At 59.3% G+C, this 26968-nt stretch overlaps 3 protein-coding genes and 1 long non-coding RNA gene across 10 annotated transcripts; 2 read left to right on the forward strand and 2 right to left on the reverse strand.

Annotated features, from left to right (window-relative positions):
• Positions 1-3074: 3074 nt before the first annotated feature.
• On the forward strand, positions 3075-10505 carry TCEA2 (transcription elongation factor A2). 2 transcript variants are annotated; one of them, XM_055432995.2, is made up of 11 exons: positions 3181-3314; positions 3840-3997; positions 6087-6149; positions 6459-6564; positions 7267-7357; positions 8380-8510; positions 8712-8768; positions 9109-9263; positions 9334-9480; positions 10052-10123; positions 10308-10505. In XM_055432995.2, the coding sequence occupies exons 3-11, from the start codon at positions 6096-6098 to the stop codon at positions 10314-10316; spliced, it is 822 nt and encodes a 273-aa protein (XP_055288970.1). In that variant the 5' UTR covers positions 3181-3314; positions 3840-3997; positions 6087-6095; the 3' UTR covers positions 10317-10505. The 2 variants fall into 2 exon arrangements, with proteins under 2 accessions (XP_055288965.2, XP_055288970.1); XM_055432990.2 differs by lacking the exon at positions 3840-3997 and having other exon boundaries at positions 3075-3314.
• Positions 10506-11365: 860 nt separating this feature from the next.
• On the reverse strand, positions 11366-17494 carry RGS19 (regulator of G protein signaling 19). 6 transcript variants are annotated; one of them, XM_055433014.2, is made up of 7 exons: positions 17366-17480; positions 14761-14845; positions 14159-14265; positions 13831-13952; positions 12487-12561; positions 12162-12408; positions 11366-12088 (listed from the first exon to the last, which is right to left on the reverse strand). In XM_055433014.2, the coding sequence occupies exons 3-7, from the start codon at positions 14186-14188 to the stop codon at positions 11897-11899; spliced, it is 666 nt and encodes a 221-aa protein (XP_055288989.1). In that variant the 5' UTR covers positions 14189-14265; positions 14761-14845; positions 17366-17480; the 3' UTR covers positions 11366-11896. The 6 variants fall into 6 exon arrangements, with proteins under 6 accessions (XP_055288989.1, XP_055288981.1, XP_055288993.1 ...); XM_055433006.2 differs by lacking the exon at positions 17366-17480 and adding an exon at positions 16786-16914; XM_055433018.2 differs by lacking the exon at positions 14761-14845 and having other exon boundaries at positions 17366-17494.
• A 31-nt stretch (positions 17495-17525) lies between these two features.
• On the forward strand, positions 17526-25669 carry LOC148775403 (uncharacterized). Its single transcript, XR_016039148.1, has 3 exons — positions 17526-17751; positions 19447-19560; positions 24465-25669. It is a non-coding gene; the product is annotated as an uncharacterized LOC148775403 (long non-coding RNA).
• On the reverse strand, positions 20594-21758 carry LKAAEAR1 (LKAAEAR motif containing 1). Its single transcript, XM_055432986.2, has 3 exons — positions 21366-21758; positions 21124-21246; positions 20594-21026 (listed from the first exon to the last, which is right to left on the reverse strand). Exons 1-3 carry the CDS (start codon positions 21756-21758, stop codon positions 20967-20969), a joined length of 576 nt encoding a protein of 191 aa, XP_055288961.2. The 3' UTR covers positions 20594-20966.
• Positions 25670-26968: the final 1299 nt, after the last annotated feature.

Below are 26968 nucleotides of genomic sequence, written 5' to 3' on the forward strand. Positions count from 1 at the left end.
CAGCCCCCAATCCTTCAAATCCCTGCCCTCCTCTGGGTGCCCAATGTTCAGTGTCCACCGGGCTGGCTGGGAGGCCTGTGCCTCGGCCATTTTAGGGCAGAGGACAAAACCCCCAGGCCCCACCCACCCTGGGGGATAAGGGTCAAGGCTCTTCTTTCTTAACCAGCTCAGAGGTCATGCTTGAGTCTTTGTGGCTTAAAACGTCCAACCCAGCCGCACATTGGAAGCCTCCCTCACTCAAAGCCCGGCACTGGATGGGGTTAGAAAGGTGCCAGTGGCCTTCAAGATGTAGGTAGGGCCCTGCCTCTGGAGATGCACTCAGCCATGGCTTCTGACAAGCCTGGAGCACAGGGGAGAGAGTGTCAACCCATGTGGTCAGCATACAGCAAAGCACTGCAGGTGTATGTCTGACAAACAGCTTCTGGTCCCTAACACTAGAGTCAGAAGGAGAGGATCAAGAAAGGATCAAGAAGCGAAAAGCAAAGGAGAAAAGAAAAGTTATACCCATTTGAATGCAGGATTCCAAAGAATAGCAAGGAGAGATAAGAAAGCCTTCCTCAGTGATCAGTGTAAAGAAATAGAGGAAGACAATAGAATGGGAAAGACTAGAGATCTCTTCAAGAAAATGAGAGATACCAAGGGAACATTTCATGCAAAGATGGGCACAATTAAGGACAGAAATGGCAGGGACCTAACAGAAGCAGAAGATATTAAGAAGAGGTGGCAAGAATACACAGAAGAACTGTACAAAAAAAGATCTTCACAGCCCAGATAATCACAATGGTATGATCACTCACCTAGACCCAGACATCCTGGAATGTGAAGTCAAGTGGGCCTGAGGAAGCATCACTATGAACAAAGCTAGTGGAGGTGGTGGAATTCCAGTTGAGCTATTTCAAATGCTAAAAGATGATGCTATTAAAGTGCTGCACTCAATATGCCAGCAAATTTGGAAAACTCAGCAGTGGCCATAGGACTGGAAAAGGTCAGTTTTCATTCCAATCTCAAAGAAAGGCAATGCCAAAGAAGGCTCAAGTTTAGTTCAGTTCAGTTCAGTCGCTCAGTCATGTCTGAGTCTTTGTGACCCCATGAACCACAGCATGCCAGGCCTCCCTGTCCATCACCAACTCCCAGGGTTTACCCAAACTCAGGTCCATTGAGTCGGTGATGCCATCCAACCATCTCATCCTCTGTCGTCCCCGTCTCCTCCCATTCTCAATCTTTCCCAGCATCAGGGTTTTTGTTTTTTTTTTTTAATTTTTTTTTAGCATCAGGGTTTTTTCAGATGAGTCAGTTCTTCGCATCAGGTGGCCAAAGTATTGGAGTTTCAGCTTCAACATCAAGAATGCTGAAACTACTGCACAACTGCACTCATCTCACACTCTAGTAAAGTAATGCTCAAAATTCTCCAAGCCAGGCTTCACCAGTACATGAACCGTGAACTTCCAGATGTTCAAGCTGGATTTAGAAAAGGTAGAGGAACCAGAGATCAAATTGCCAACATCTGCTGGATCATCAAAAAAGCAAGAGTTCCAGAAAACATCTATTTTTGCTTTATTGACTATGCCAAAGCCTTTGACTGTGTGGATCACAACAAACTGGAAAATTCTGAAAGAAATGGGAATACCAGACCACCTGACCTGCGTCTTGAGAAATCTGTATGCAGGTCAGGAAGCAACAGTTAGAACTGGACATGGAACAACAGACTGGTTCCAAATAGGAAAAGGAGTACGTCAAGGCTGTATATTGTCACCCTGCTTATTTAACTTATATGCAGAGTGCATCATGAGAAATGCTGGGCTGGATGAAGCACAAGCTGGAATGAAGATTGCTGGGAGAAATATCAATAACCTCAGATATGCAGATGACATCACCCTTATGGCAGAAAGTGAAGAGCCTCTTGATGAAAGTGAAAGAGGAGTGTGAAAAAGTTGGCTTAAAACTCAACATTCAGAAAACTTAAGATCAAGACATCTGGTTCCATCACTTCATGGCAAATATTTGGGGAAACAGTGGAAGAGACTTTAATTTTTTGGGCTCCAAAATCATTGGAGATGGTGACTGCAGTCATGAAATTAAAAGACGCTTGCTCCTTGAAAGGAAAGTTAGGACCAACCTAGACAGCATATTAAAAAGCAGAGACGTTACTTTGCCAACAAACGTCCGTCTAGTCAAAGCTATGGTTTTTCCAGAAGTCGTGTATGGATGTGAGTGTTGGACTATGAAGAAAGCTGAACATTGAAGAATTGATGCTTTTGAACTGTGGTGTTGGAGAAGACTCTTGAGAGTCCCTTGACTGCAAGGAGATCAAACAAGTCAATCCTAAAGGAAATCAGTCCTGAATATTCTTTGGAAGGACTGATGCTGAAACTGAAATTCCAATACTTTGGCCACCTCATGCGAAGAACTGATTCATTTGAAAAGACCTTGATGCTGGGAAAGATTGAAGGCGGGAGAAGGGGACGACAGAGGATGAGATGGTTGGATGGCATCACCGACTCAATGGACATGAGTTTGAGTCAACTTCGGGAGTTGGTGATGGACAGGGAGGCCTGCCGTGCTGCAGTCCATGGGGTCGCAGAGTCGGACAGGACTGAGCGACTGAACTGATTGACTGGCTGAGGCCTCCAGGGTCCCCGAGACCACAATTCCAGCCAGAGCGCTCAGGGGGTCTGCGCAGGACTGGGATCGGGCAGCGGCCCCCGGACTGAAGAAGGTGGCGAAGGCGGGCTCAAGGGGTGGGGAGAGTGGACCGACCCCAGCGTGCCTTAGCGGACTCTTGCAGTCGGACCAGGGTCGCCCCCGCGCGGTGTCCGGAGGAAAGTGCAGCGTGCGGCGCTGCGGCCCCTACGCACGGCCGGGACCCGCGCTGCCGCAGCGCCCTCCGCCGACTAACGGGCCCGCGCGTGTGCGAGTGAGACTGAGTCCTCCTGTCCCGCAGGCCTCGGGTGGCGGCCCGCGTCAGAACTACAATCCCCAGGATGCCTTGCGCGCCTACTGGCTCCTGGGAGTTGTGGTCGGGAGCGGGGCGGGCTCGTGCAGGGTGGGCGGGAGCGGGAACTACATGTCCCAAGATGCAGCGCGGCGTCGCGGGGGCCGGGGGTTTGAACGGAGGGTCTCCCGCCCGTGGCCGGGCTGCGTCTACTGCGAAGGGTGCGGGAGGTTGCGGCGGCCGGGGCCGGGGTCCGGGCCGGGAGGCTGAGGCTGGCACGGCGGGCGCTGGGGGCATTGCCCCCGAGGCGATGATGGGGAAGGAGGAGGAGATAGCGCGGATCGCCCGGAGGCTGGACAAGATGGTGACCAAGAAGAGCGCGGTGAGGGGCGCGGGCCGTCAGGACCCCGGGACCCCCGCCCCGCCGAGCCCCCGCCGAGCCTGCCGAGCCCCCGTCAGGGTCGCGGTGACCATTCGAAGGGCAGGACGAGGCTCCGCCCTGGCAGAGACTCTCAGGACGCGGGGAGACCCCCGCCAGAGGCCGAGACCCCCATCCTGGGCCAGCCCTACCCTTCACCTCGCACCCACGGCAGAGGCCGCGATCCGACCTGGACCTTGTCCCGGGAACCACCCGCTTTGGACTCAGACCCCAACTGTCAGGCTGAGACCCCGCAGGCCTGGGATTCGCCCGCTTCCACCCCTCACTCCAGACCCCCTCGGGAGGCCGGGCTGGCAGAGACCCTCCTCGGCCCCGCCCCTCCAGGCCTCGCTGAAGTCCGGGCCTGTACAGCCCTGACTGGCCGCCCGCCGCCTTGGCCTTCCTCCTCCCCATCCTGGGCATCCTCGCAGTCCCCCAGAACTCCCCGCCAAGGCCCACCCCGACTCAGAGCCCTCTGTCCCACCTTAGGTCTCCCACATCCTTTCTCCGCCTTCAAGAGTTTGGAGTGTGAGGTTGGACCCCTTGTTCCCTGGAGCTGTGGCGCCTCCCCTGCCTCTGCCTGGTCTGGGGCTGCGGCGGCCCCGACGTCTCATTTCTCCAGCCCGCTGGCCAGAGGGCTTTCTTGGGTGGGAAGGCCTTTTTTTTTCCTTGTCTGTTCAGTCACCCAAGAACCAGGTTGCCCTAATAAATTTTTTCCCTTCCATAGCCATGGCTCAGCCAGCAGCTCCTGGGGAGTGGGTAAATGCGTAGGCACCTCAGAAGAGAGTCCTAGGAGGCCCTGAGCCTGCCCTGGGAATCCCGGGTCCGTGGACTCCAGCCAGCCATGCTTGCTGTGGGGCTGCTCCTCCGTCGTCCCTAGGCCAGTGAAACTTTGGGAAAAACTGAGCAGGGGCTCAGAGGGCCTAGCAGATGGGCCTCCAGTTCCAGGCCCCTCTCAGTTTTGGGCTTAGGTGAAGTGTGTATCCTCACAGAAAGCATCTTTGCTGGGTGGTACCTGCCTCTTGGGGTGGAGGGGGTTCTGCTGCTCCTTGAGAGGCTCAATAAACAAAACCTGCTCTCTCCCCAGACTCAGCTCCTGGGGTGGGTGGGTGGTGGTGGGAGTTGTGGGGGAGGTTCCGCTTGGGGCTTAAGATGCCTGCCCAACCCCCCCGGGCTGTGTGCCTTCAGTGGAGGTTTGGGGCTGGCTTTTGGGCTGAGCATGATTGAGTCGGTCTTTGGACAGGGTTCTCCGCCCAGGTGGTGAAGGGGGCTGGTTCTCATGCTGTCATTCATCCATCAAGCAACAACACTGCCTTGTCCTCAAACCCTGCACACAATGTTCACACCCCTGGGAGGCAGTGGGTAGCCCAGAACAGGGGTGTGGGAACGTCTATGGCTGTTTCCAGAGATGCCAAGAGAAAAAAGTTGCTTTACCCTGAGGAGACAAAACAGATGCCCCCCAGGTCGGGGCAGAGATGGGTCATGGGACCCATGGAGGACTGGGTGGGGCCAGGCAGGGCTAGGGGAGGGGACACGTAGGTGGAGCACCCCGTGGATGGAAGCCCAGGGGAAAATGAGGAGGGGGGACAGGTGTGGACTGGGAAGGGCGTGAGGAAGTTTGAGGCACCATGGACCAGTGAGAGAGCCAGCAGAGACTCTGGTGGGTCCCAGTGCCTTTGAGGCCCCTTGGGGAGTAGGGGGCCACGACTGGGAATCCTGTTTTATGCCTCCCTGGTCCAGAGGCATCTGAGAACTGGTATCCTGCAGCCTGGGGCTCCATTTTGGGGAAGATGATTACTGAGTTGCGCTGTGCCCTTGTCTCTGGTGATCATTTGTCCCCTGTGAGGAGCTTACCATGGGGCTGGACTCTGCAACCCGAATGGCAGGACCTGCCGGGGTGATGAGGGGGAGGCTGCAGCCTGAGCAGAGATGCCATCCAGACTGGGGAGGGGCAGGTTGTGCCCCACCCACAGCTAGGCTGCCTTGGGCGGCTGCCTCCTCCATGTCCTCAGAGAGACACACACACGTGAAACCTCACTGGTGGGTTCCCTGAGGCTTCTGTGGAGGAAGGCAAAGCCCGAAGTGGGTGGGATGGTGCAAGGCCTGCCCCTCACTACGGAGTTGTGGTTTCAGCAGAGGTCTACGAGGAGACGGGGGCAGGTGTGTTGCTGGTAGTGGAAGCAGCAGGGCCAGAGGTCCTGAAGGGCCCCAGGGAGCCGTCTGCCATGCTGTCATGTGGCTCATGTGTGTGCGCCCCGGAGGAAGCAGATGTGGGCGAGAGTGCTGGTCAGAGAAGGGAGACAGGGCTCTGTTGGGCCAGGCGTGGTGACATGGCTGGAGGGAGTGAGTAGGGTGTGGGGGTTCATGTGAGGAGAGCAGAGGCCCCTGAGGTCTTGGCCTCAGCAAGGGGCGCTGAGGAGAGGCTGCCAGAGTTTTGTGGGCAGAGGACCTGGGACCAGGCAGGAGTGGGCACTTCTCAGGGCTGTGTTTCTTCCTGGTGTGGCGCCCCTGCCAGGGAGGGCTGTGGCCCTTTCCCCTGTTGGCCCTGTGGTGGTGGGTTGGGATTAAGTGCAAAGCCGCTTCTCTTATCGTGCCTGCTTTCCCGGGGCATCTGACCCAGGTGGGTCTCCAAATTATCACTGCCTGTGTTTGTTCCCCCAACCCTCATGTGTAGGATGAGGTGGGCTCACCCACCAAGAGCTGAGAGTCATTTACGTGGGTCCTCCCTTCTTCCAGGAGGGAGCCATGGACCTGCTGCGGGAGCTGAAGGCCATGCCTGTCACACTGCATCTGCTGCAGGTAGGGCCCCATGAGCTCCCCAGCTCCCAGCACCTGGCAGGGCTTACTACCCCCGCCCTGCCCTCAGTTGGCATGAATCCCTGCCCCTGAGGAGATGGTCCCTGCCTTTCTCTGTTGCTCCATGAGATAGGAATGAGCATTCAAGAGAAACCGACGGTGTTTCTCACTGAGGCTCGTGCAGACGGAACAGTCACCCTCAGGAAGGGCGCCCCCTCCCTTCATTGGTCCCCAGCCTTGCCCTGTGGGAGTCACCATGGGTCTGTGGGGAGGGTTTGCCCACTGCCCCCAGCCTGGCCGCTTGCCTTGCAGTCCACCCGTGTTGGCATGTCCGTCAATGCCCTGCGGAAACAGAGCTCGGACGAGGAGGTCGTCACACTAGCCAAGTCCCTCATCAAGTCCTGGAAGAAGCTCCTGGGTACGGGTCAAGCAGCCTGGGCTGAGTTTGGGGGCAAGGGGCACCCAAGACTCTGGCCCCTCACTGGGCAGCACTGAGTAGGGTGCTGGCCGTGCTGTCCTGGAGCAGCGAGTGACCAGTCTAGGAAGCACCAGGAGGAGAGGGGCTCTGTGAGGAGGGGGGCTGCCCTGAGCCCTGGAGGGGTACCTGACAGAGCTGGGGTAGGTCATGTGGGGAGGAGTGTCAGGGCAGCCAGGGGGCAGCCCCGGGCCTGAGGGAGGAGAGCTTGGAGGGGAGGTGGAGGAGGTGCAGGTAGGAAGGACAGGCGGTTAAGAGGAGGAGGATGGGGGGTGGTCTGCAGCCACTCAGAGGAAGTGGGGCCATGGGGCGACTGGGATGCCACCACTGGACCCCGAGGTGCCCCTCCCTTCCCAGCTTCTCCTGGGCTGTGTCCAAACCCTCAGGAAAGAGAACTGCATGTCCTGGGCTCCATCTCTGGGGGCTGTCACTCTGCAGAGAGTTTCTGTGCTCAGAAGTCCTTTCCAGGACCTTCGTTGGCTGGGGAGAGAGGACCCTGGTCGTTAGCAGGAAGCTGGGGTTGGAGGCAGCGTCCGAGGGCTGGGGCTGTGCCTTGGTGGTGGTCTGCCTCCCTCGCTGGCCCTGCGCTGCCCTCCTGGTCTGCCTTCTCCTGGCCAGCCCTTCCTTCTTTCCTGGCACCCGTAGATGCTTCAGACGCCAAAGCAAGGGAGCGGAGGAGGGGCGGGTCTCTGCCCACGTCATCCTCCAAGGAAGCCTCCGAGGCCCAGGACCCCAGGTAGCACGTCCAGAAGGCACATGCCTCCCCTCCATGGCCCTGCTTTCTCGGCAGACCAAGGTGCTGAGTTATGGGAGTCCTGGGGCGGGGGAGCTGAGGTCCCCAAAACACACTGGTCCTTCCCGCTCCTTGAAAGGGACTCTCCCTGGGGTTAGCCTCTTGCTGCACACTGACCCCCTAGAGATTCCTTTGGGACTTTTCAGCCCTGAACATCTGAGGGGAGGCTGAGTCTGCCTGGCTGCACGTGGCTGACACACACCCTGAGCAGGCCTGGGGGAGCCTGCTGCTCTCATCCCTAGCTCCAGGCCCAGTCCAGGGGTGGTTCTCACTGGCCAGCTCTGGATATCCTCCTTGGCCTGGTGTCTGTTGATGCCGGTCCCTCCTTCCCTGGGGATGCCCCAGCCTCTGGCATGATGCAGGTTCTGGAGCCATGAGGCCTCTCTGCCGCCCTGGTGATGGCTGTGGCTGAGAGGCAGCTGTGCTGTTGACCTCACTGGGCAGCAGTGGCCAAGGACCAGGAAAAGCTGACTGTGAATCCATGGCATGGCCTTGTAGAGAAGTGGGCTCATCCGCCCACCTGCACGTGTTGTTTTTCCTCCAGGAAGCTGCCTGCTTCCACTGACTTCCGTGGAGATCATGGGGTCACGAGATCCAGGGGTGTGAGAGGAGGGCTGGCTGGACACGGGGTGCCCAGACCTGTGAGCAGTGGGGCTGCCTATGTAGTGGTACCAGGTCTCGGATGGCCCCTAGCCCCGACCTGGCAGTCTGCCTCAGGCATGTGGCCCCATGTTCCAGGCCTCCCTGAGGCAGAGACTCCATCTGGGATTGTGCCTCACGCAGTGAGCCTCACTGCCTCTGGCTGGACTGCATGGACACGCTGGAGTTGACTGCAGACGGGCAGGGTTGTGGGCTGCTGTCAGAGTGGAGCAGACGAGATCTGGGGGCAGCGTGGCTGTGACGTTGGCTTTTCTGGGGACTGCATCTCATGGGGGTGCATGTGGCCCGAGTGGGCCTCTCTCCAGCCGCAAGAGGCCAGAGCTGCCCAGGATGCCCTCGACACCAAGGATCACCACGTTTCCCCCGGTGCCAGTCACCTGTGACGCTGTGAGAACCAAGTGTCGTGAGATGCTGACTGCTGCCCTGCAGACAGACCGTGAGTGCTTGGGTTGGGGCCACCCAGCATACCTCAGGGTCCTGGCTCCTGACACACACTCCATTTCCAGGCCTGGGCCCTGCCTGCTGGCAGAGGCCTGAATCCAGCTGGTTGCTGCTGCCCTTGGGGGCGGGGATCCCACACAGGTTGAGGCATGGGGGTTGGAGCTGGCAGGCACTTAGTCAGGACTCTTTCTTACAGATGACCACGTGGCCATTGGGGCAGACTGCGAGTGCCTGGCGGGCCAGATCGAAGAATATATCCTTTGTATGGGGGCTGGGCACCGAGTGGGCTGAAGTTTCTGGGGGTCGCAGGGTTAACCAGGCCCAGTCCCCTTGGCGGCCACTGCTTGGTCCCCTTGACAGGGAGTTGGGCAGTCAGGGGCCCTCATAGACCCTAAGGGGTCTGACTGCGCCTGCAGTGGACTTGGGTCCCAGACCCTGTGCCTGCAGTTGGGCCTCAGCCAGGAATGTGTCAGTGTCCAGACCCCGTGTTGCTGGCTTTTCCGACATGGTTCCCACAGAGAGGCCCTCACTAGCCCAGGGACGGGTTGGAGGGCAGGGTGTTGGCCTTGGGACAGGTCCTTAAACGCCCGCACGTATCTTCCGGGACGTGGGGAACACAGACATGAAGTACAAGAACCGCGTACGAAGCCGCCTCTCCAACCTCAAGGATGCCAAGAACCCCGGCCTCCGGCGCAACGTGCTGTGTGGCGCCATCACGCCCCAGCAGATTGCTGTCATGACCTCAGAGGTGAGCCTACCAGGGGCACAGGGGGCTGCCCCTGGCGTGCTACGGGCTAAGCATGTGCCCCTCACCCTAGGAGATGGCTAGCGATGAGCTGAAGGAGATCCGCAAGGCCATGACCAAGGAGGCCATCCGCGAGCACCAGATGGCGCGCACAGGTGGCACGCAGACGGACCTGTTTACTTGCGGCAAGTGCAGAAAGAAGAACTGCACCTACACACAGGTAAGCACTGGTCGCCTCTGGGGCCCTCCTCTACCCTTATTCTGACAACTGGGTCCCACTTGTGTGGATGCACGTGGGGTGCGCTGTGTGAGAGATGCTGAGGTTCAGGTCTGACTTTAGCCTCCAATGGGGCTGGAAGCTGCCATCCCCCTTGAGGCCTCCTCCTTGCTGAGGTCCCCAGGAAGCAGCCTTCAGTGGTGGGTACAGTGTGTTCTGGGTCACTAAAGTTGGGGGGCCTGGCCCAACTGTGCTGCTGCTGGCAGGAAGATGGTGCCCAGTAGTGGCAGTGGGGATATACTGAGTCATGGAGGGGGACGCTGGTGGGGCCCCAAGAGATGTCAGGGGCCCTGTAAGCAGAAGCAGGTGGGGTAGCCCCAAGGTTGGGGTCGCTGGGTAGGCTCAGCCCAGGTCATCCAAGAGGGCCAAGGTGTCATGAGGCCAGTGCTGTCTGAGGATCTAGGGGCTGCTCCCCAGGTTGTGACTCCAGGGAAGTCCTGCTCCCAGGGGCCTCCAGCTGCCAGTAACTGAGGCCCTGGGGCTGGGTACCCTGCCATCACGGCCCTTCCTACAGGTGCAGACCCGCAGCTCTGATGAGCCCATGACCACCTTCGTTGTCTGCAACGAGTGTGGAAACCGCTGGAAGGTAGGGGTGAGCCCAGGCCATCCTGTTCTTTGGAGGTGGTTATCCGAAGTGTGAATTTGGGGATGGCCGTGCCAGCCAGTCTCTTGGGAGCTGTGAAGGTGGTGGATGGAGACCCCAGCCCTGTCTCCTGCCCTCTGGGGTCCTGCAGGCCACATGGCTGCTGCCTCTTGTCTGTTTCTTGCAGTTCTGCTGAGCCCTTGTGCACGTGTGCCTGCAGCCTTGGGCCGTGGCCAGTGCTGGCCAGTGCCCTTTCCCCATCCTCTGCTGACAGATACAGACACAGCTTCTTGGAAACCTGCCCTCAGAAGGCAGCACACCCTGCCCCCCTGTCCTACCTGCAGTGCACCTTTCCCCTCAAATCATTAAATGTTTCTTTTTGCCACCGTTTGTCCCTAGCCATTGGTCCTGGTGGGCCATGCACAAGCTTGGGCTTCAAGCAGGGTCCCCATCCCCTCACTTCTGGTCTGTCACCCCCCACTCTCCACTGCTGTGGGAACAGCCCATCTCCCTGGGGTCAGGTGACACAGGCCTGGGCTGGTGGGACAGCCCTGGAGGGAAGAGCCAGTGTATGCCCATGGCAGGGCAGGGCTGGGCATGCATAGCATGAATGTCTGGTGGGGGGGGCCTTAGGTGCACAGAGGACCCAGGGTCTCAGGACCTCTCCAGATACTGTAGCTCAGGGTCCAGGGATCATGTGGGGAGGAAAATCTGGGCCCACAGCTGTGCCTGCCTGCAACCTTTCAGGATGCCCCTGCCCCACTGCTCGTGGAGGCAGTGGGGATGGGGGTAGACCCCTGATGAGGGTCCTGGGCCCTGGTGCAGCTCTGAATTGTTTTACCAACTGGAAATTCAGGGATCAAAGTGGCCCTTGTGGGGCCTCTGACACAGTATAGGTGCCACTGCCTGGCACCCAGGTTCTCAGAGAGGTCACCTCGTCAGTGTCCTACCCCAGCTGGCCCAGCCTCTGGAGACAACCTTTGATACCTGCCAGGGACGCTGCCTGCTGAGGACCTGGCCAGTGACTCTTGTTGTGTTGCCAGCTTTGATGGCAAGGTGCCTTGGGGGCTGCACTTGCCTGATCACAGGCCCTCAAATGGGGAGGGCTGAGCACCTGGTCTCTGCACTGGGCAGGGCTGCTCTCCTGCTGGGGGTCCCAGACAACTCCTCATCTTCTCAGAGAGGAAAGACTTTTGCTTTAAAAATATCTTCAATAATAAGACTCTATTTTGGGAGTCAGAGGAGCGGAGTTAAATATGAAAACATTTTCTTTTTTTGATAAGACACACAGTGCCATGTTTCTTGGTTTAAACTCAATGATCATATAAAAGAGAAATCAGGTCCTGCTGCCTTGAGCCTAGTTCTGAGGTCCTTAGTCTAATCCCGGGGTGCATAGGGCACCAGGCAGAGGTCTTGTGTCACAGAACTAAACAGAAGGTCTGCTCTCCACGCAAGGGTTTCCCAGGGACCCTGTGAGGTTTGTGGCTCCAGGATGCTTCCAGGGAGGGTACCTCCTTTCCCCACATGCGAACCCCAGCAGGAGGGCTCCGTGGCCAGAGGCAGGGGGTGGTTAATTCAAGAAAGGTCGCCTGGGCCCAGAGGCACTCACTCCTGCCTCTCAGCCGTACCCTAGGACACTGTGTCCCCGGGGTGGGGAACGGCACTCTTGCCTGGGACCACCCCGGGGTGCTGGGCCTGGTGGGGCGCTGAAGCGCTCTCATGAAAGGAGTCTCTGCCGCGGGAGGCATCCCACATCTGGGCGGCCACGTGGGCAGCCTAGGCCTCACTGGAGGACTGGGAGGCCCCCTGGAGCAGCAGAGCGCGGTAGGCGGGGGAGCTGAGGAAGCGGGGGTAGGAGTCTCGGTGCATCAGCGTGTAAATCTGCAGCTGTGCGTCATCGAACGTGTGCGCCGACGGCTCCTGCATCTTCTTGTTGATGCCCTCCCGCACCCGGGAGTCCAGGCTCACCTGCGGGACAGGGGCCACGGTCAGGGGCGCGGAGGCGCCCCCGCCCTCCCTCCCCGGGCCGGGCGCAGCGCACCTCCTTGGGGGACAGAATGGACACGTAGTCCTCGTAGATGAGCCGGGCCTTCTCATCCACCACGTGCTGGTTGGCCTCGGCCTTGAGCTCCTCGCAGGCTAACCAGAAGAGCATGTTCTCCTCGCTATACTCCGTGCGCAGGAACTCCCGGAATACACTGCGGCCCGCGGGGCTGTGCATCAGCTTGTCGAAGGACTGTGCCCAGCTCCGCACCTCTTCCGGGGTCGGGGTCGGCGTTGGCGTGGCGCTGCGGGAGGCATCCGGGCATCAGCCTGCTGCTTCAGGCTCCGCCCCCTCCCGCGCAGAACCCCAGGGCCAGACTCACCAGACTTCGCAGCTAGGGAGAGGCTGCAGCCTGCTCTCCCGGGAGGCTCGCCAGGCCCGCCGCCGCTCTTCATTCCTGCGGGCAGAGGGGAAGGTGGCACTGCCCTCCAGGCACACGTATGCATGTAGGACGCTCCACACACAGGTGTTAGAACGGGCAGGAGGCCTCGGGGCTCTCAACACACAGGTGAACCCGTGGCAGGTGGGTTGCTTCTTTCCCAGCCTTTGGTCCCGCCCTGGGACGTCTTGCCTTCGGGGCTTCACAGGCCCCAGGTGTCTGCCTGCCTCCCTCCCTGGCCTGACCTAGACCCTCGCTGCTTTTTCCTACAGACCCCACTGATTTGGTGAAGGCCCAGCCCGTGTGTCTGACCCCTGACTCTCCCCAGGGGATCTGCTTCCCTCCTTAGCTCCGGGCTCAGCATTGGTGATGGCTTCGAAGTCCACACCTCCAGCCAGACCTCTCACCAGGGTCACTGACACGGCTAAGGACATCTCAGACTCAGGGATTGGACAGAACTCAGTTCCCTTCTTACCCCCACCTTTCCAATGCCAAACTCCTCTCCTGGTCCCTACAGGCAAAGGCTACGTGGGTCCCAACAGTTCATGGCCTCCCGTCTCTAACCCCAGGCAGTTTCTCTGTTTCAGGCCTGAGCTCAGGTCTCAGTTGTTCACTGGTCAGCTGATCCCCACTTGGGTTCCCTCAGCGCTGTCCACTCAACAGCCAAGGATTGAAAACCTGCAAAGGGCCATATGCCTCTGCAAGGCACAAAAACCCCAACAAGTTCCCTCTGTGCCTAGAAACTAGTTCACCCCTGGAGGCCCCATGCCTGCCCCCACCCACCGACTGTCCCAGGGCCAGGTCTCTGCTCAAAGCCCCTCCACCTGATGCTGTCTGTAGGACCTGCTTTTGTCTTGTTCTGTTTTAGTCCCCAGGGCCAGTCTGGGCCAGCTTACAGACAGACAGAGTCAAGACAGACACACACACCCCTCCTAGCTTACAGCAGAGACACACACACACACATGCGTGCCAGGTGCCTGCATGTTACAGTAGACACACACACACACACACCCCTAGCTTACAGTAGGCACACATACACACACACACAGCTAGCTTACAGTAGATACACACACACACATGCATGCACACCAGGTGCCTGCATGGGATACCACCTGCACTGACCACTAGTCACCAAGCCCCTGGATAAGTGCTGTGGGTGGCAGGGGTACCCTACTTGGAGGTGATGCCTCAAAAGCTTCCTAACGGCTAAGGAGCAGGGCCCTGGATCCTAGGTCTGCTCAGCGCCCCCTCCCCACCAGGCATATCAGCACCCCCAGGCCCACGTACCAAGAGCAGCTGCAACAGCAGCACCAGCACAAGCAGCAGGGGTTTCGCCTGGGGGGGGCCGGGGGGGCCACATCATGACTGGACATCGAGGGGGGCTGGTCCGCCTCCTCTGGCCCTGTTTGCTGGGGGAAGATAGGGCTGCCTCAGCGTCCAGGCAGAGCCCATGGTTGCCACCCGCTGTCCAGCCCCAACTGCCCATGGGGGCCATGCTCCCTCCCAGGGCTATGACCCTTGTGGCCTCCCTGATGTCCATGGGTCTCTGAACTCCTAGTCATGCCCTTAGCCCCCCACCCACCAAGGGGCAGAGGCCAGGGTGGAGGCAGCCCACCTGCTTCTCAGCCTCAGGTGGGGTGGGCATGGATGGGTAGAGGAGGTTGCCAGGGCTCCGTGGTGCCTGTTCCAGGACACCTGTTTCTGTCACCACAGGCTGGGGTTCTGAGAAGAGAGGCCGGGGTTCTCACTGAGAACCTGACACCCGTCCTGGCCGGCACCCCGCCAGGCATTCTGAGTCTCTCCCTACCTGCCTCCCTGGCCCCCCACCCCCACGGACTCTACCTGGCCTCCCACCTCCAGACTACTCTGCCCAGGTCTAACCCCTACTCTAGTCTACACCACAGATGTGAGGGGATGGGAATCAGGAAGGGGGGGACCCCAGACAAGATCTCCACAGGAGGTTCTGGGACACCCCCATCTGCTCGCTCCCTGGGAAGCCGGATGCAGGGGTTCCTCTTTCTTGGTTTCCGGCTCCTGGTCCCTCCCAGGGGGCTGCAGGCCCCCGAGTCTGAGGCTCTCAGGGGTGGTGGTAGACATTCGGAACCTCCATCCCAGCTCCCTCCATCCCAGGTTTTCCAGGGGATGGGTGGTGGGAGGTGGGGAGGCTGCTTCCCACCAGGAGTTCGGAAGGGCTGCGGGACCTTTGAGGACCCCCACCTGCTCCCAGGGACTCCGCAGAGGGAGCAGACCAGGCCTGTGACACGGAGCGCTGGAGTAGGACTTGGGGCTGAGGCAGGACATCCTGAGGGTGCGGGCAGTGCAGCAGGCATGGGTGAGGAGGGCTGAGAGCCGCCAGGCACCGCCGCCTTCTCAGTCCGGACGCTGGCTCCGCACCCAACCTTCGACTGGCACCTCTGGGTCTCCCAGCCTCCCTATCCCTCCCCACCCCCAGGCTGCGGAAACCGCTGCGGCCCCAGGCTTTGCCGCAGGCGGGCGGTGGCGCGTCTTGCTCCCGGGCGGGTAGGAGCCGCGGGGTCCCTTCTGCTCGGAGGGCATCGGGGCTCACCTTCCCTCCCGCAGTGCGGGCGTGCGGGGGGTGCCCAATCCCACCCGGATGAGCGGCCCCTGTTGGGAACGCGGGACCGAGGGCGGCCAATCAGGCTCCAGGAGGCAGTTTTGAACGCCTTCCCACCTGCCCTCACCCCACCCCCACCTCGGCCCAGGTGAGGCATCCCGCCCCCTTCCCCGGCCGGGGGCGGCCCCAGGCACGTCTGGGGCGCGGACCTTCTGAAACCCCGCCGCGAGAGGCTCACGACTTGGTTTCACTTTATTTTCTCATTAAATGAACATTCTCTCTGCGGCACCCCATTCCTCAGCTTTGGCCTTTCAGTGCCTGTTTGGTTCAGTTGGCCTCTTGGGGTCTGCGATGGCAGGAGAGGAAAGCGATGGTGCAGGACGGGGCCCCAGGGCGGTCACAGGCTGGGCAACCCGGTGTCCCGTCTCCTGGCCAAGTGCTGGCGCCCAGAGGTGACAGCCCGAGACATGCACGCTGAGGGCACCCCTGTCTCCAGAGTCTGAGCATGCAGAGGCCTCTGCCCTGACCCAGATCTGGGGGCCAGGTGTAGGGGCCCATGGGGTCTTGGCCCTTGGCTGCCTGCCTGGCTTCCCCTGGATCATGGGAAGGTGGATCCTCAAGCTTCCAGCAAACAGACAAGATAGGGAAATATCAGCCCCACAGCTTGCCTTCCCGCAGGGGTCAAGTTTCTAGGGAAAGGAAGGGGTGTGGCAACCTCTGAGGTCTGGTAGCTGTACCCCAGTCGGGCTGTGACTTCCCCAGGCAGAGCGGCTCTTCCTCCTCTGCATCTCCACCCACTGTGAGGGGGGCAGGGCCCCAATTCCCCCCCACCGCCCCCTAGCTCCCTGAAGATTAAACTCTCTAGGCTGCCTTCTCCAAATCAGCTCTGAACTGGAGGAGCGGACCTGCCTGAGAGTGCAGCGCCCAGGTGCTGGGGGTCGAGTTTGTGGCAGAGAGGGGGAGAGGCCGCCCCTCTGCCCTGGTTATAGGCCCTGAACATTGTCGCCCACCCCTGGACCTGGCTCCCTGCACCATCCCCAGGCCAGCTGGGACCACTTATGCCCCTGGGGCACCTGCTGTCTCTCCTGGTGGGGTTACAGGATCAGAATCAGGGCTCCTGCCCCTCATCCGGGCATGTGGAAGGGGGCTCCTTCCCCTTCGCCAGCCCTATCCAGGCTTTGGCCCCTAAGTCTAGGATGGGAGAAGCTGGACGGGCAGTAACTCTGGCCTCTGGGGATAGAGGTTCCCTTGGGAGCGACTGCTGCTCTGCTCCACAGAAGGAAAAAGAACGTCCCCGAGCCCGCCCAGTCCAAAAAAAGAATAAGAAAATGTGACAATCCCAGGAAAAAATGCCACAACCTTGGTGAGGGGGGTTGCCAGAGGGGCTCCATTCTCTTCTCATCCTCCAGCACCTTTCCTGTCTGCTTCGCCCCCGCCCCTCCACCACTGGGCTGGTAGGGAAGTCCCAGCCTAGCGGTTCCAAGGCAGGCCAATCTTCCTAGCCCTGGTGACCCTCGCCCCAGCCCACCTCTGCAATGGCAGGGGCAACCCGCTTCTCTCTTTCCCTCCCTCGGCTAATAGGGTCTGGCCTGGGGAAGTCTGCCCCTTTCTCCGGCCTCTGACGCCCCCACCCTACCCTTAAGGAACTCGCCACGCGCCCCACTCACCAGCGACCCAAAGGCAAGGTGGGGGCGGGAGGGGCCAGGTCGCTCTGGGCCCCACCCTGGCTGCCAAAGGGGTGTGCACTGCAGCAGCAGGACTCAAGTCAGACGGCAGGAGGTCCTCCTGCGCGTTCTGGAGCGAGGCTGGCGCCAGGAGCCCCCGATCAGCTCGGGCCGGGGGCGCAGCGCCTCCCCTCCGACTGGCGGGGATGACTGGCTGCCAGATCCAGCGGGGTGGGGGCGGGGGCAGTACGGGTGTCCCGCCTCGGCCCCTCCCCACCAGGCTGAAGGGGGGACGGGAGACGCGGAAACCTGGGTTCTTCCGGCCCCCCCCCCCACTTTGAGCAATCACTTCCCCAGGCTTTGAGCTGCAGAAAAAGGGGAACCCGCTTGCAACGCCCCCTCCCCCACGCGCGGGGACTGCATCCAGTCCCGCCGCGGCCCAGGGTCCACGTGGACCCCGCGGCGGGAGTCCTTGGGGCGCGGATCTGGGCGCCGGTTTCCGAAGCTCCCGCCCCGCACAGCCCACGGGCCCCGGGCCGGAGGGGCAGGGCCGCCGTCCAGGGCGCCGCGCGCGCGCACTCACCGGCCGCGCTCCCGAGCCGCTCGCGCCTCAGCCGCCGGCCCGCGCGCTCCGAGGTCCGGCCGGATCGTAGGGGAGCGGGCGCCGGCTGCAGTGCGCAGGCGCCTCGGCCGCACTTCCCCAAAGCGCGGGGCCGGGACTTCCTCGCGCGGGGAGGTGCCCGGCCCGGCCCGCCCCGCCCGGCGTGCCCCGCCCCGAGCTCTGCCGGCTCCGCGCCCCACCCGCCCCCTCCCCACCGCTCCGCGCGCTGCGGCGCGGCGCCTGGGTCCCCATTGTCGCTTAGGGTGGCCCGCGGAGGTGAAGTGCTGATGCTGGGGCCGCTGGCTCCCGGAGCGGCTGAAGTGGTACTGCGGCAGCTGGGGGTGTGGCCGTGCCTCCAGCTCTTCTCGGTGGGGCCAGTCCAGCGTTGCCGTTACGGGGTTGGGGGGAGTGTAAGGGGGCGACTCCATAGGCTGCTTGCCCCTCTTGAGGAAGGGAGAGGCGGCTGGAAAGGACTAGACCCCGTGGTCACTCTTGGGCCGTCCCTAGGCGCTCTGGCACTGAGTATCCTTAGCTGTGAAACGCGGTTAAGGGCGTGCTGTCAGTCACCGTGCTGTGGGGCCTTCCCTAGGAAGGCGGTTCCTGGGCTGCAGCGCCACTGTTGGGGGTGGGCAATGGTTCTTATATCCGGGGTCGCCAAAGTCCCTGTCCGCGTGGCCGACTGAGTCCCTTTCAACCCCTCCAGTTGCCCCAAGATGTTCTAAAGTTTAAAGCCACACCCTGCCCTTTGCCAGGAATGCCTGTCTCTTCTCTTTGGCCAAATCTCGTATTTTATGACTCGGTACAGATGTGAGTTAAATTCCTTATCCCAGCATGCTTTGGGCCCCTGTTTGGACGGCCCTGACCCTGCTCTGGAAGTGGTCTGCAGAGTGTCTGAGTCCCCCGGCCTCAGAGCTTGTACAGCTCCTGTCCCTTGGTCCCCGGGCCTGCTCACAGAATGCCTTCCAGTTGCACGAAGTTGTTCGTGCTCACGTTTTTCAGCGCTCTTGGGGATATAAAGGGAAGGGGAGAGTTTACATACTGTCTTCATCCTGCAAATGTCTGGGTGTCCTCTGCCAGCCTTGGGACCTGGCAGTGGGCAGGACAGACCAGCCGCGGAGCAGACAAAAAATGGACTTGCAGACTGGGTGAGAGGTGAGGAGGGCTAAGGAGAACCACAGAGCAGAGAGCGGGTGTTTCAGACCTGCATCTTGCTTGGCAAAGGATAGAACTGGAGCCAGCAGAGCAGCTAGGCAGAGCTGAGCTGGAGAGAGTGCAGGCCAAGGCCAGGGAGGAGGGAGAGGTCCCGCAGGCTGGGGGGCCTCTTATGCTGTGTCCCCAGAGGGCTTGGCTGCCATGTTGACAGGCTGGCTGGGCCGGAGCAGAGGCCAGAAGCCTGTCCAGATGGGAGGTGGCTGCTTCTTATTTAGCTTAGATAACAGTCCCAGGAGGTAAGGCCTTCAAAGATGGGCCAACACAGTCCAGGCCACACAGCCATGCTCGTGCTGTGATGCTTGACATGGCATCTCCACCTGCATCCTGAGACGTGTGGGGCAGCTGGATGTGGTGGGGATTGGTGTACTTCTCTCCTGGGGTAACACTGGGGGTGGGACTTGAACCCAGAACCCTCTGCCTAGAGCATGAGCTCCCAGCCCTGGGGACCCCCACCCCAACCCCAATCCCTTATAGCCTCCAGTCATTGGGTTGTGGCTTGCATGCTTTGCTTTCTCATAGCAGAAGCCTCCTCCAGGCCCTGCAGCAATGTCCTCAGCCACTTTCTCAGGTATTCTCTCCAGACCAAGGCTGCCTCCCTGGTGGGGTGATCAAAGGGTACCCCCTGTGCCAGCGCCCACCTGGTGCAGAGCTGTCTGTGAAGGCTCCTCAGGGCTGTGTGCACCTCTCTCGTCCTCTGCCCTTCAGTTCCTGCCTGTTTAGAGTGACCCCTCTCTTATGGAGCACTCACCTGGGGCCATGATGCCATGTGAGGTCATTAAGGCTTTCTTTTTAAAGATAAAGAAATGGAGGCTCAGAGGAGTGATGAAGTAAAATGTGCTTTTACTAAACAGATGAAATCATTCCAGTGCTTGGTACTTCCCCCAGAGATGGAATGCTGGGGTTCAGATCGCAGGGAGCTTAACCAGGGGAGCCAGGGCCAGCTGGCATCTTGCACGCGTCAGCAGGTAAGTGGCTGTTGCTCTGGGACAGAGACATTGCTCTGTCTCATGCCCAGGCCACCCTCTCTCCCTTGTTCCTTATTCTCTCTGCCTACCCTCCTGTAGAGAGCTCCCTCCTCTCTCCTGGAGCTTCCAGACTTCAGCTCCAAACACAGTTCTGGCTTGGATCAAGGCCAAGGGTGCAACAGCTCAGAACTGGCCAAGTGTCCTGTGTGGGGTTAGGGCTTGCTGGGGACACAGAGGGTTCTGGTCCCCATCCTGAGCCCGGTCAGGGAGGGCACTGGCTGCCATCGAACAGGACTCCTTGCTGACCCCAGCTCTGGCATCTGTTGGTAGAGGACGCACCCCTCTAGGGCCAGTTCTCTGCTGCAGGCTAGTGACTCTGCTGGTGCCTCCTGGCAGGGGATGGCCTTGTATGAGGCCCCCACCTCTGTGATAACCCGCTGGACTGCTGAGAGGGAGGAAAAAGGAGAGCCGGCTGAGAGAAATCCCAGGCTCTGCAGAGTTTGTGCTGGGGAGAAAAGTAAATTCTTGAAGGGGAAGTCTGTCCAGAAACTAAGGATGTTCTTTGGAGTCCAGAGGTTTTGGAGGAGTGGGACAGGGGTGGTGCCCTTCCTGTCCTCTGTGTGTGTTCCAGTAAGGGGGAATCAGAGGGGCAGAGAGGGACTATCAGGATGGAAAGGAAAACCGAGGGTGACTTTCTGTCTGGGTGACTCAATGGACATGAATTTGAGCAAACTTACGGAGATGGTAGAGGACAGAGGAGCCTGGCGTGCTGCAGTCCACAGGGTTGCAAAGAGTCTGACATGACTGAGTGACTCAACAACAAGAAGCAGAGGTCTGCCTTAAGAGATCTCCCGTTCCCCAGTCTCCCTGTCTCCTGAAGACCCTCCTATTCAGAGCTGACTGTCCGAAGGCCAGCATTGGCTCTTGTCTGAAGGTCAGCATTGGCTCTTGCAATCATTCTTCTGCCCAGATGTCAGCTTCCTCTCTGACCCTCTGATGGAATGGCCTGGGGTCTAGGGATCCTGCTTTCTCCCTGAGGTTGCCCTCACTTCTGGGGTTGCAACTCTTGCTCAGCCAGGCTCTTTTTCCTGGCACAGCCAGACTGGAGACCCCCACAAATTCACAGGGCACCAGGCTGCCTGCTGGAGGCAGCATGGGATCTGGGGGGTTAGGAATGTCCCTGCCCGCTGTTAATCTGATGTCCGCCAATTTGCACCTTTCCACTTGTTGGAGGAGCTGCCCCTGTGTACCCTGATGTCCCATGACACAGGATGTGAGAGACCCAGCATCCATCCTAACCCCTTCCCTCCGCCGGGGGACTTAGAGGAAGCGTAGAGACCAGGGGCTGGTTGGGAAATGAGACTTTATAGGAGGGTGGGGCGCGGTTTCGTGCTGTGGGGTCGCTGTCAACGCGGGAAGATGCTGCCGTGGACTGTCTCCTCCAGGATGGTCTCCACGCGCGTCCTCTGCAGGGGAAGAGGGGCTTGGGCCGGGCGTGCGGGGAGGCGGGCGGGCCTTCCCTCCCGGGCCTTCCCTCCCGTCCCTTCCCGGGCTCGCGGGCACCTCTTGCCGGTCCAGGGGGTCTGGGATCCTCGTGGGCTTCAGCTGCGGCGGCAGGAACAGCTCCAGCCGGATGGCGGCGCGCGCGGACCTCTGGCGCTGAATGAGGAGCGAGATCTCCTCCGCCTGCGGGATCGGGGTCGGGGCCGGGCTGTTGCGGAGCCTTCGCGACGACGGGTGCCCTGCCTGGCCGGTAGTGCTCCCGTCTAGGCAGTCCCCCCGCCCAGGCCCCGTCCCTAACTCACCCGCATGCGGGCGTAGCGCAGCCGGAGCGCGCGGACTCGGCCGCGGGCCTCGGCGGCCTTAAGGACGCCGAGGAGCCGGTCCTGGCGCTGCGCGGGTGGCTCGAGCGGCAGCGTCCACGCACGCGAGTCCGGCATGCGGTACCCCACCTCCGCTGACTCGCACGGGAAGAGGCAAGTGGCCGCGCCCACGTCCTCCAGCAGGTCGCCGAAAAGCAGGTGGCTGTGGCGCTGCGCGGGCCGCATGGCCGCCAGCCCCTCCAGCGTGAGGGCCCAGCCCGGCTTGGGGGGCTCCGCCTGGGCGCGCCCCACGCGGGCCCCTGCTCCCTGCGCGCCCTTGTTCGCTCGCTTCTGCGGGCCCCTCCTCCCGGTCTCCTTCGCTGGCTCTGGCTGCATCCTCGAGCCTTGTGGATTGAAGACAGCATCCAGCCCTTGCCGCCCGCCCCTTTGGCCTGACCTGGGCCCACCTTGGGCGCCCAGCTCCGGCCCCTCTGGACCCTGAGAAACCCACTTTAGCGCCTGGACCTCTGATCTCTGCACCTTTACCCCAACCTCGCGCACGTCCCAGTCAGCTCAGCCTTCTTACTAACTTTGGCAGTCCCTTAGAACTTTCTGATCCACTCCCTTCGGGCTGTATCTCTGTCCTCTGAGAAAAGGCTGAGATCCCTGAGTTGACCTCAAGCACTGACCAGGGGTGGAGACTGCTTGAGACTGTTCTGGGTGAGGCTTGGTGGACACTCCCAGTGCCGGGACCCTCTTTGTGTTTAGTCCCACCATCTGTGTTGGCCTTAGGCCCATCTGTTTTAGGGTTAGGAACTGGAGATATAGGTTGTTGGTCTTCCTTGTATCTGAGCAGACAACTCATGCTTTTCTGGGAGATGTGTGTGTGTGTGTGTTTGATTTTCTTATGTGGGTCAGTTTGTCTGTGGGAGGTCTCACTTGTGTGCGGTGGAGGCTCAGAGTCCAGTGGCCAGCTGGCTTGCTGTGGGGGAGATGCCATCCTCCCAACCTGTCCCATCTGGGTCTAGATGGGGTAAAAGAGAGTGGGGCCCAGGGAGGAGATAGGGGGTGGAGAGGGAGGGCCACGAGGTGGGAAAGGGAAACACCCAGAAAGTCCCTGCAGGGCTCCTTTCCTCACTCAGCCCATCCCACAGACCCCAGGCCAGCTCCCGGCCCACACTGGGACAGAGGCAGACGGCCGCTCCCTCCCCCACCCCATACTTTCCACCTTCTCGGATCTGAACCTCCAACTCAGCCCCGGACTCTCAGGGACTTGTTGACGGGGTTGCTTGGTAACCAGGAGACCCGCCCCTCCCCCATGCCAGCGGGGGCGGGGCGACCCCTCCGAAGGTGCGCAGTTACAGCCTTGTTCAAGAGCGAAGATGCCCTGGACACTTGCGCCGAGGAACTTCCTGGTTGTAAGGACCCTGGGGGAGATGACCACAGCTTTTCCAGGCAGAGTGCAGGCTCTTTGTTTTCTGAGGAGCCCCAGAGGTCCTCTTCCATGGGCTGTGGGCTCAGCTTCCTGGCTGGAGAGTTGTCTTCTGGCCAGTTTTGGGGTTAAGGGGTGCAGCTCTGAGGAGACCTTCCAAGTTGAGCCCCTTTCCCCTCTGCATGGCCCTAGAGGCCTCCCACAGCAGAGCACGGGGTTATCCCCTCTCCCCCGGCAAGTTTGGGGTCTAGGGGTCTAAGACTAAGACTCAGGCTTTGATTAACCCTGAATCTCTGGGGCCTGGCTCCTAGATTCCTGTTATCTATGTATTTATGAATTTCATGATATTTTATAACTGATTCACTTAATTTGATTCTTTAATTTGTTCATGCACTCATCAGTGTATTCCAGATTCATTAATCCATGGACTCATTCCAGTTTATGTTAGGCCAGAATTAGTGCATTAGGTCCATAATTTGTTCATGTATTGGTGGTTCCCACAGTGCTGACATACCTTTCCCTTTCATTCCCGGTTGTCTACTTGGGCCTGTGGATGGTGCCTTTTTGGAGGCTCATGACCTGAGCCCCTAAGGGGAGGGACGGTCCTGGCTTTAGAGTGGTGGGTCTCAGCTAGGGTACTGGCCTTTTGGAAGGAGGCTGTTGACCATTCCCATTGTTTTTTGAAAGCTTGCTCTGGCTTCCCGTGAGAGGGTAAACTCTGATTTGGTAGCCCCATATCTCCAGAGCTGGCATGCCATCCACCCCCTTCCTGAAGCTGCATGGAATAGTCCATCCTTCCCACCCCCAAGTTATGAGAAGCTGTCCCTGGGACCTTCCCCTTCCTGCTGCTGGGCTGGTTCCTTTAGGATAGGGCTTCCGTGGTGGCTCAGATGGTAAAGAATCTGCTTGCAATTCAGGAAACCTGGGTTCGATCCCTGGGTTGGGAAGATCCCCTGAAGAAGAAAATGGCAACCCACTCCAGTATTCTTGCCTGGAGAATTCCATGGACAGAGGAGCCCGGTGGGCTACAGTCTGTGGGGTCACAAAGAGTCAGACACGACTAAGCTACTAACACAAACACATTAGGCCTTGGGATTCAGCTTCACCTGGGGGCTGCTGCTGCTGTTGTGTTTTTTTTTAATTTTGTTAAGGTGTTCTTGATTTAGTGTTGTGTTAGTTTCAGGTGTGCAGCAAAGTTAATCAGTTATACATATCCACTGTACATATATCCACTTTTTTTTCTAAAGTAGTGTGTGCATGTCAGTCCCAGTCTCCCGATTTAATCCCCTCTTCTCTGCTATTCCCTGGTAGCCACAAGTTTATTTTCTACATCCATGACTCTACATCTGGTGGCTTTTGAAGACAAAGGTCTCTGGGCTCCAGAAGAAGCAGTGAGGGCTTCGGCAGGCTGACCTTGCAGGCTGCCTCCTTTAGGCAGGCCTCCTGGATATATGAAACCCAGGCTGGGACCACCTCTAGCCCTTACTTGGTGCTCCCCCAGGAGGGAGTTCTCTGAGCCAGAAGTCTGGGCCCTCTTCTCAGCTTCCCTGGGTCCAGGCCAGGGTGCTGCAGGGGGAAGAGGCTTGTTGGAATGGGAGTTATGGTGTGGATGTGGGGTGTGGGGAATGGGCACAGTCTCCTGCAAGAAGGGATTTCCTCTGTTTTTGTAGGACTGAGAATCTTTGACACCCTCTTCTCCTGATTCCCGAGGGGGCCTGATGCTGGCAGAGCTCACATTCCTGAGTGGAGCTTCTTCCTGCTTTTCCACCATCTTCCCCACTCTCCTGGGATGGGAGGTGCTCTTGCTGTCTGGGCCAGTCACTGTGAGATACCCTACCACATCTCCTGCTTGTTTCTGTGTCCAGGTCTTGTGTTTGTCAAGGGCAGATGGAAATGCTGAGATCTAAGGGCATGCTGACCAATGCCAAGGCCTGAAAATAAAACTTTTAAATAATATTAATAAGTATTATTAAATGGCTGCAAAATTTAACATGATATCGCAAACCTACAATTTTCTGTCACTGTATGTAAATATTAATAAGTTAAGATCACAAGGAAAAAGTAATATTTTATGAAGCCCAGAATTATGAAAATCCTTTTACCTTTTAACAGCACAGTTAGTCTGGTGACTGAATTCCCTGGGGATGGCTGAATTCCCCGGAGGCTGCCAGCAAATGTACTTTGATTCCTGTGCCCTGCTCAAGGGTGGCAAGACATGTGGGGACCAAGGGGCAACAGCCAGTGTGCCATCTGGCATTGATGGGCCTGGGTCCCTGGTGCAAGAGTGAGGTGTTTGACGGTGTCAGTGGCACTTTGGGACCTGTGTCCCGCCCCAAATGCCTGTGACCTCCAAGTGCAGCCCTGGTCAGGCTGTCACTGCATTTGTGGACATCGGTGCTGTCGTTTGTGGAAGCTGTGTGTCCACAGCTGGTGCCCCTGTGTGTTTTGTTTTGCCTGCGTGTGGCGTGTGTGTTCAGGGTTGTCTTGCTTTGATGCGGATGCTCACATGTGTTCCCTGCTGCCCCACCTGTGACGCATATGTTTTGTGTCTCATCCTGGCTATGCAGGGGTCCAGAAAGACAAGGCCATTTCCTGGGCTATCCCCCTTTGTGAGAACACTCCAGGGTCCAGTGCTGGGGGGCTGCCATCTCCAGGGGATGTCATCAGCACCCCAGCCTGGCCACCCACCAACCTGTCCTTGGACTGAGACTGCCCGTGAGGGGCTGGATATCAGCCTGCAACCACCTTCTGTGCTTTCTCCATTTGATTCGCCCTCCTGGGAGGTCTGTCCAGACCGGAACTCACATTCAGCCTCACTGGCAGCCTTCTAGCTCAACCTCTCCCTCAGGCTGAAGGCCATTAGGAAATGCATCTCCCGAAGCTGGCGGCCAGGTGGGCCCAGACAGTGGGGGCTGGGAGGGGATTGGCTGCTCAGACCTTGGGGAGCCCAGTTCAGTTGGGGAGGCTGCAGGAGGCTGAGCCCACCTGGCTTCCTGCCCTGCCGGGCTTCCAAGGGCTTCAAGCTTCGCCTGGAGAATGTGATGCATGTATGTGTCCCGGGGGCGTCTGAGGCCTCGATCTGCTGCTTCTCCCATATCTACCATGTGCCTCACGTGTACCCTGGTGTGGGTTTGCGTGGCTGTGGCCCATGTGTTTGTGGGTCAGAGATGTCTGTGCATCTCTGAGCACGTAGCTGTGTCTGTGCATTTCCCCGGGTGCCTGTATGGGCATCTTTGTGTGTGTTTGTGAGTCTTTGTGTCCTGATTGCCTTTGTGGTTGTGCCCTGTGTCTCTGCACGTGTCCCTGAGTTGACTGCAGTGAAGATCCAGAGAGAAATCCTGGGACAGCTTGGGATGCTGAGTCCTAGGGTATCTGCTCTGTCCTCTCCTGATTCGCCAGGTATCCTAGCAACATTGCTGCCAGTTGCCTAGCAACCAGGTCCCCATGCTTGGAGACACATGCTCCAAGCAGGGTCCAGGCTGTCTGGGCAGGGCCTAGGTGGAAAGAACGACCCCATGATTGGGTAGGGCTGGCGATTCTGCTTAGGGGTCACCCGTATGACAAGTGACCCCAGTGCTGGGAAGGAGGCATGTTCAGTGGTGTGGGTGCTGGGGACCCAGGCTGTGAGGGAATGACGCCCAAATGTTTCTCTGGGACTCAGCTGTGGCAGAGTTGCCTTGGTGGGTCTCCAAGTGGCAGACAGACCTGGGTTTGAACCCTGTCTCTGCCACTTCGACTGCTGAGAAGCTGAGGCTTACTTCTCTTGTGGGCACAAAGGTGATTCTGAGAGCAATGGTCAGGGGTAGTGGGGATGGATGAGCTTGTGCTCATGATGGGCTTGGCACACAGGAGGCCCAGGGGCACACTGGACAGTCAGACATCCTGCTTGTTTATGAGGTTCTGATCTGTTAGGGGCTGGCAGGGCAGGGGCCCTGCCATGTGTGCACCCACCTGCCAGCCTACTCTGGCTCACCAGCCCTGGGAGCCTAGCTGAGGGGCAGTGTTCTGGGCACCAAACTCCAGCCAGGGCAGGTCCAAGTCCACACAAGGCCCTGTCTCCTGTGAGACGAGACTCCATGTCTGTCTGTCTGTGTCCGTCCCCCTGAGTCTCTGTTCCATATTTTTATATGTTTCTGTGTGTCCTTGTGTGTCTTTCCCTAAGTTCCTGTGAGTC

The sequence above is a fragment of the Moschus berezovskii genome, chromosome 15 (assembly GCF_049115385.1).
Source record: "Moschus berezovskii isolate FMDL1 chromosome 15, NW_MosBer_1.0, whole genome shotgun sequence".
Lineage (NCBI taxonomy): Eukaryota > Metazoa > Chordata > Mammalia > Artiodactyla > Moschidae > Moschus > Moschus berezovskii.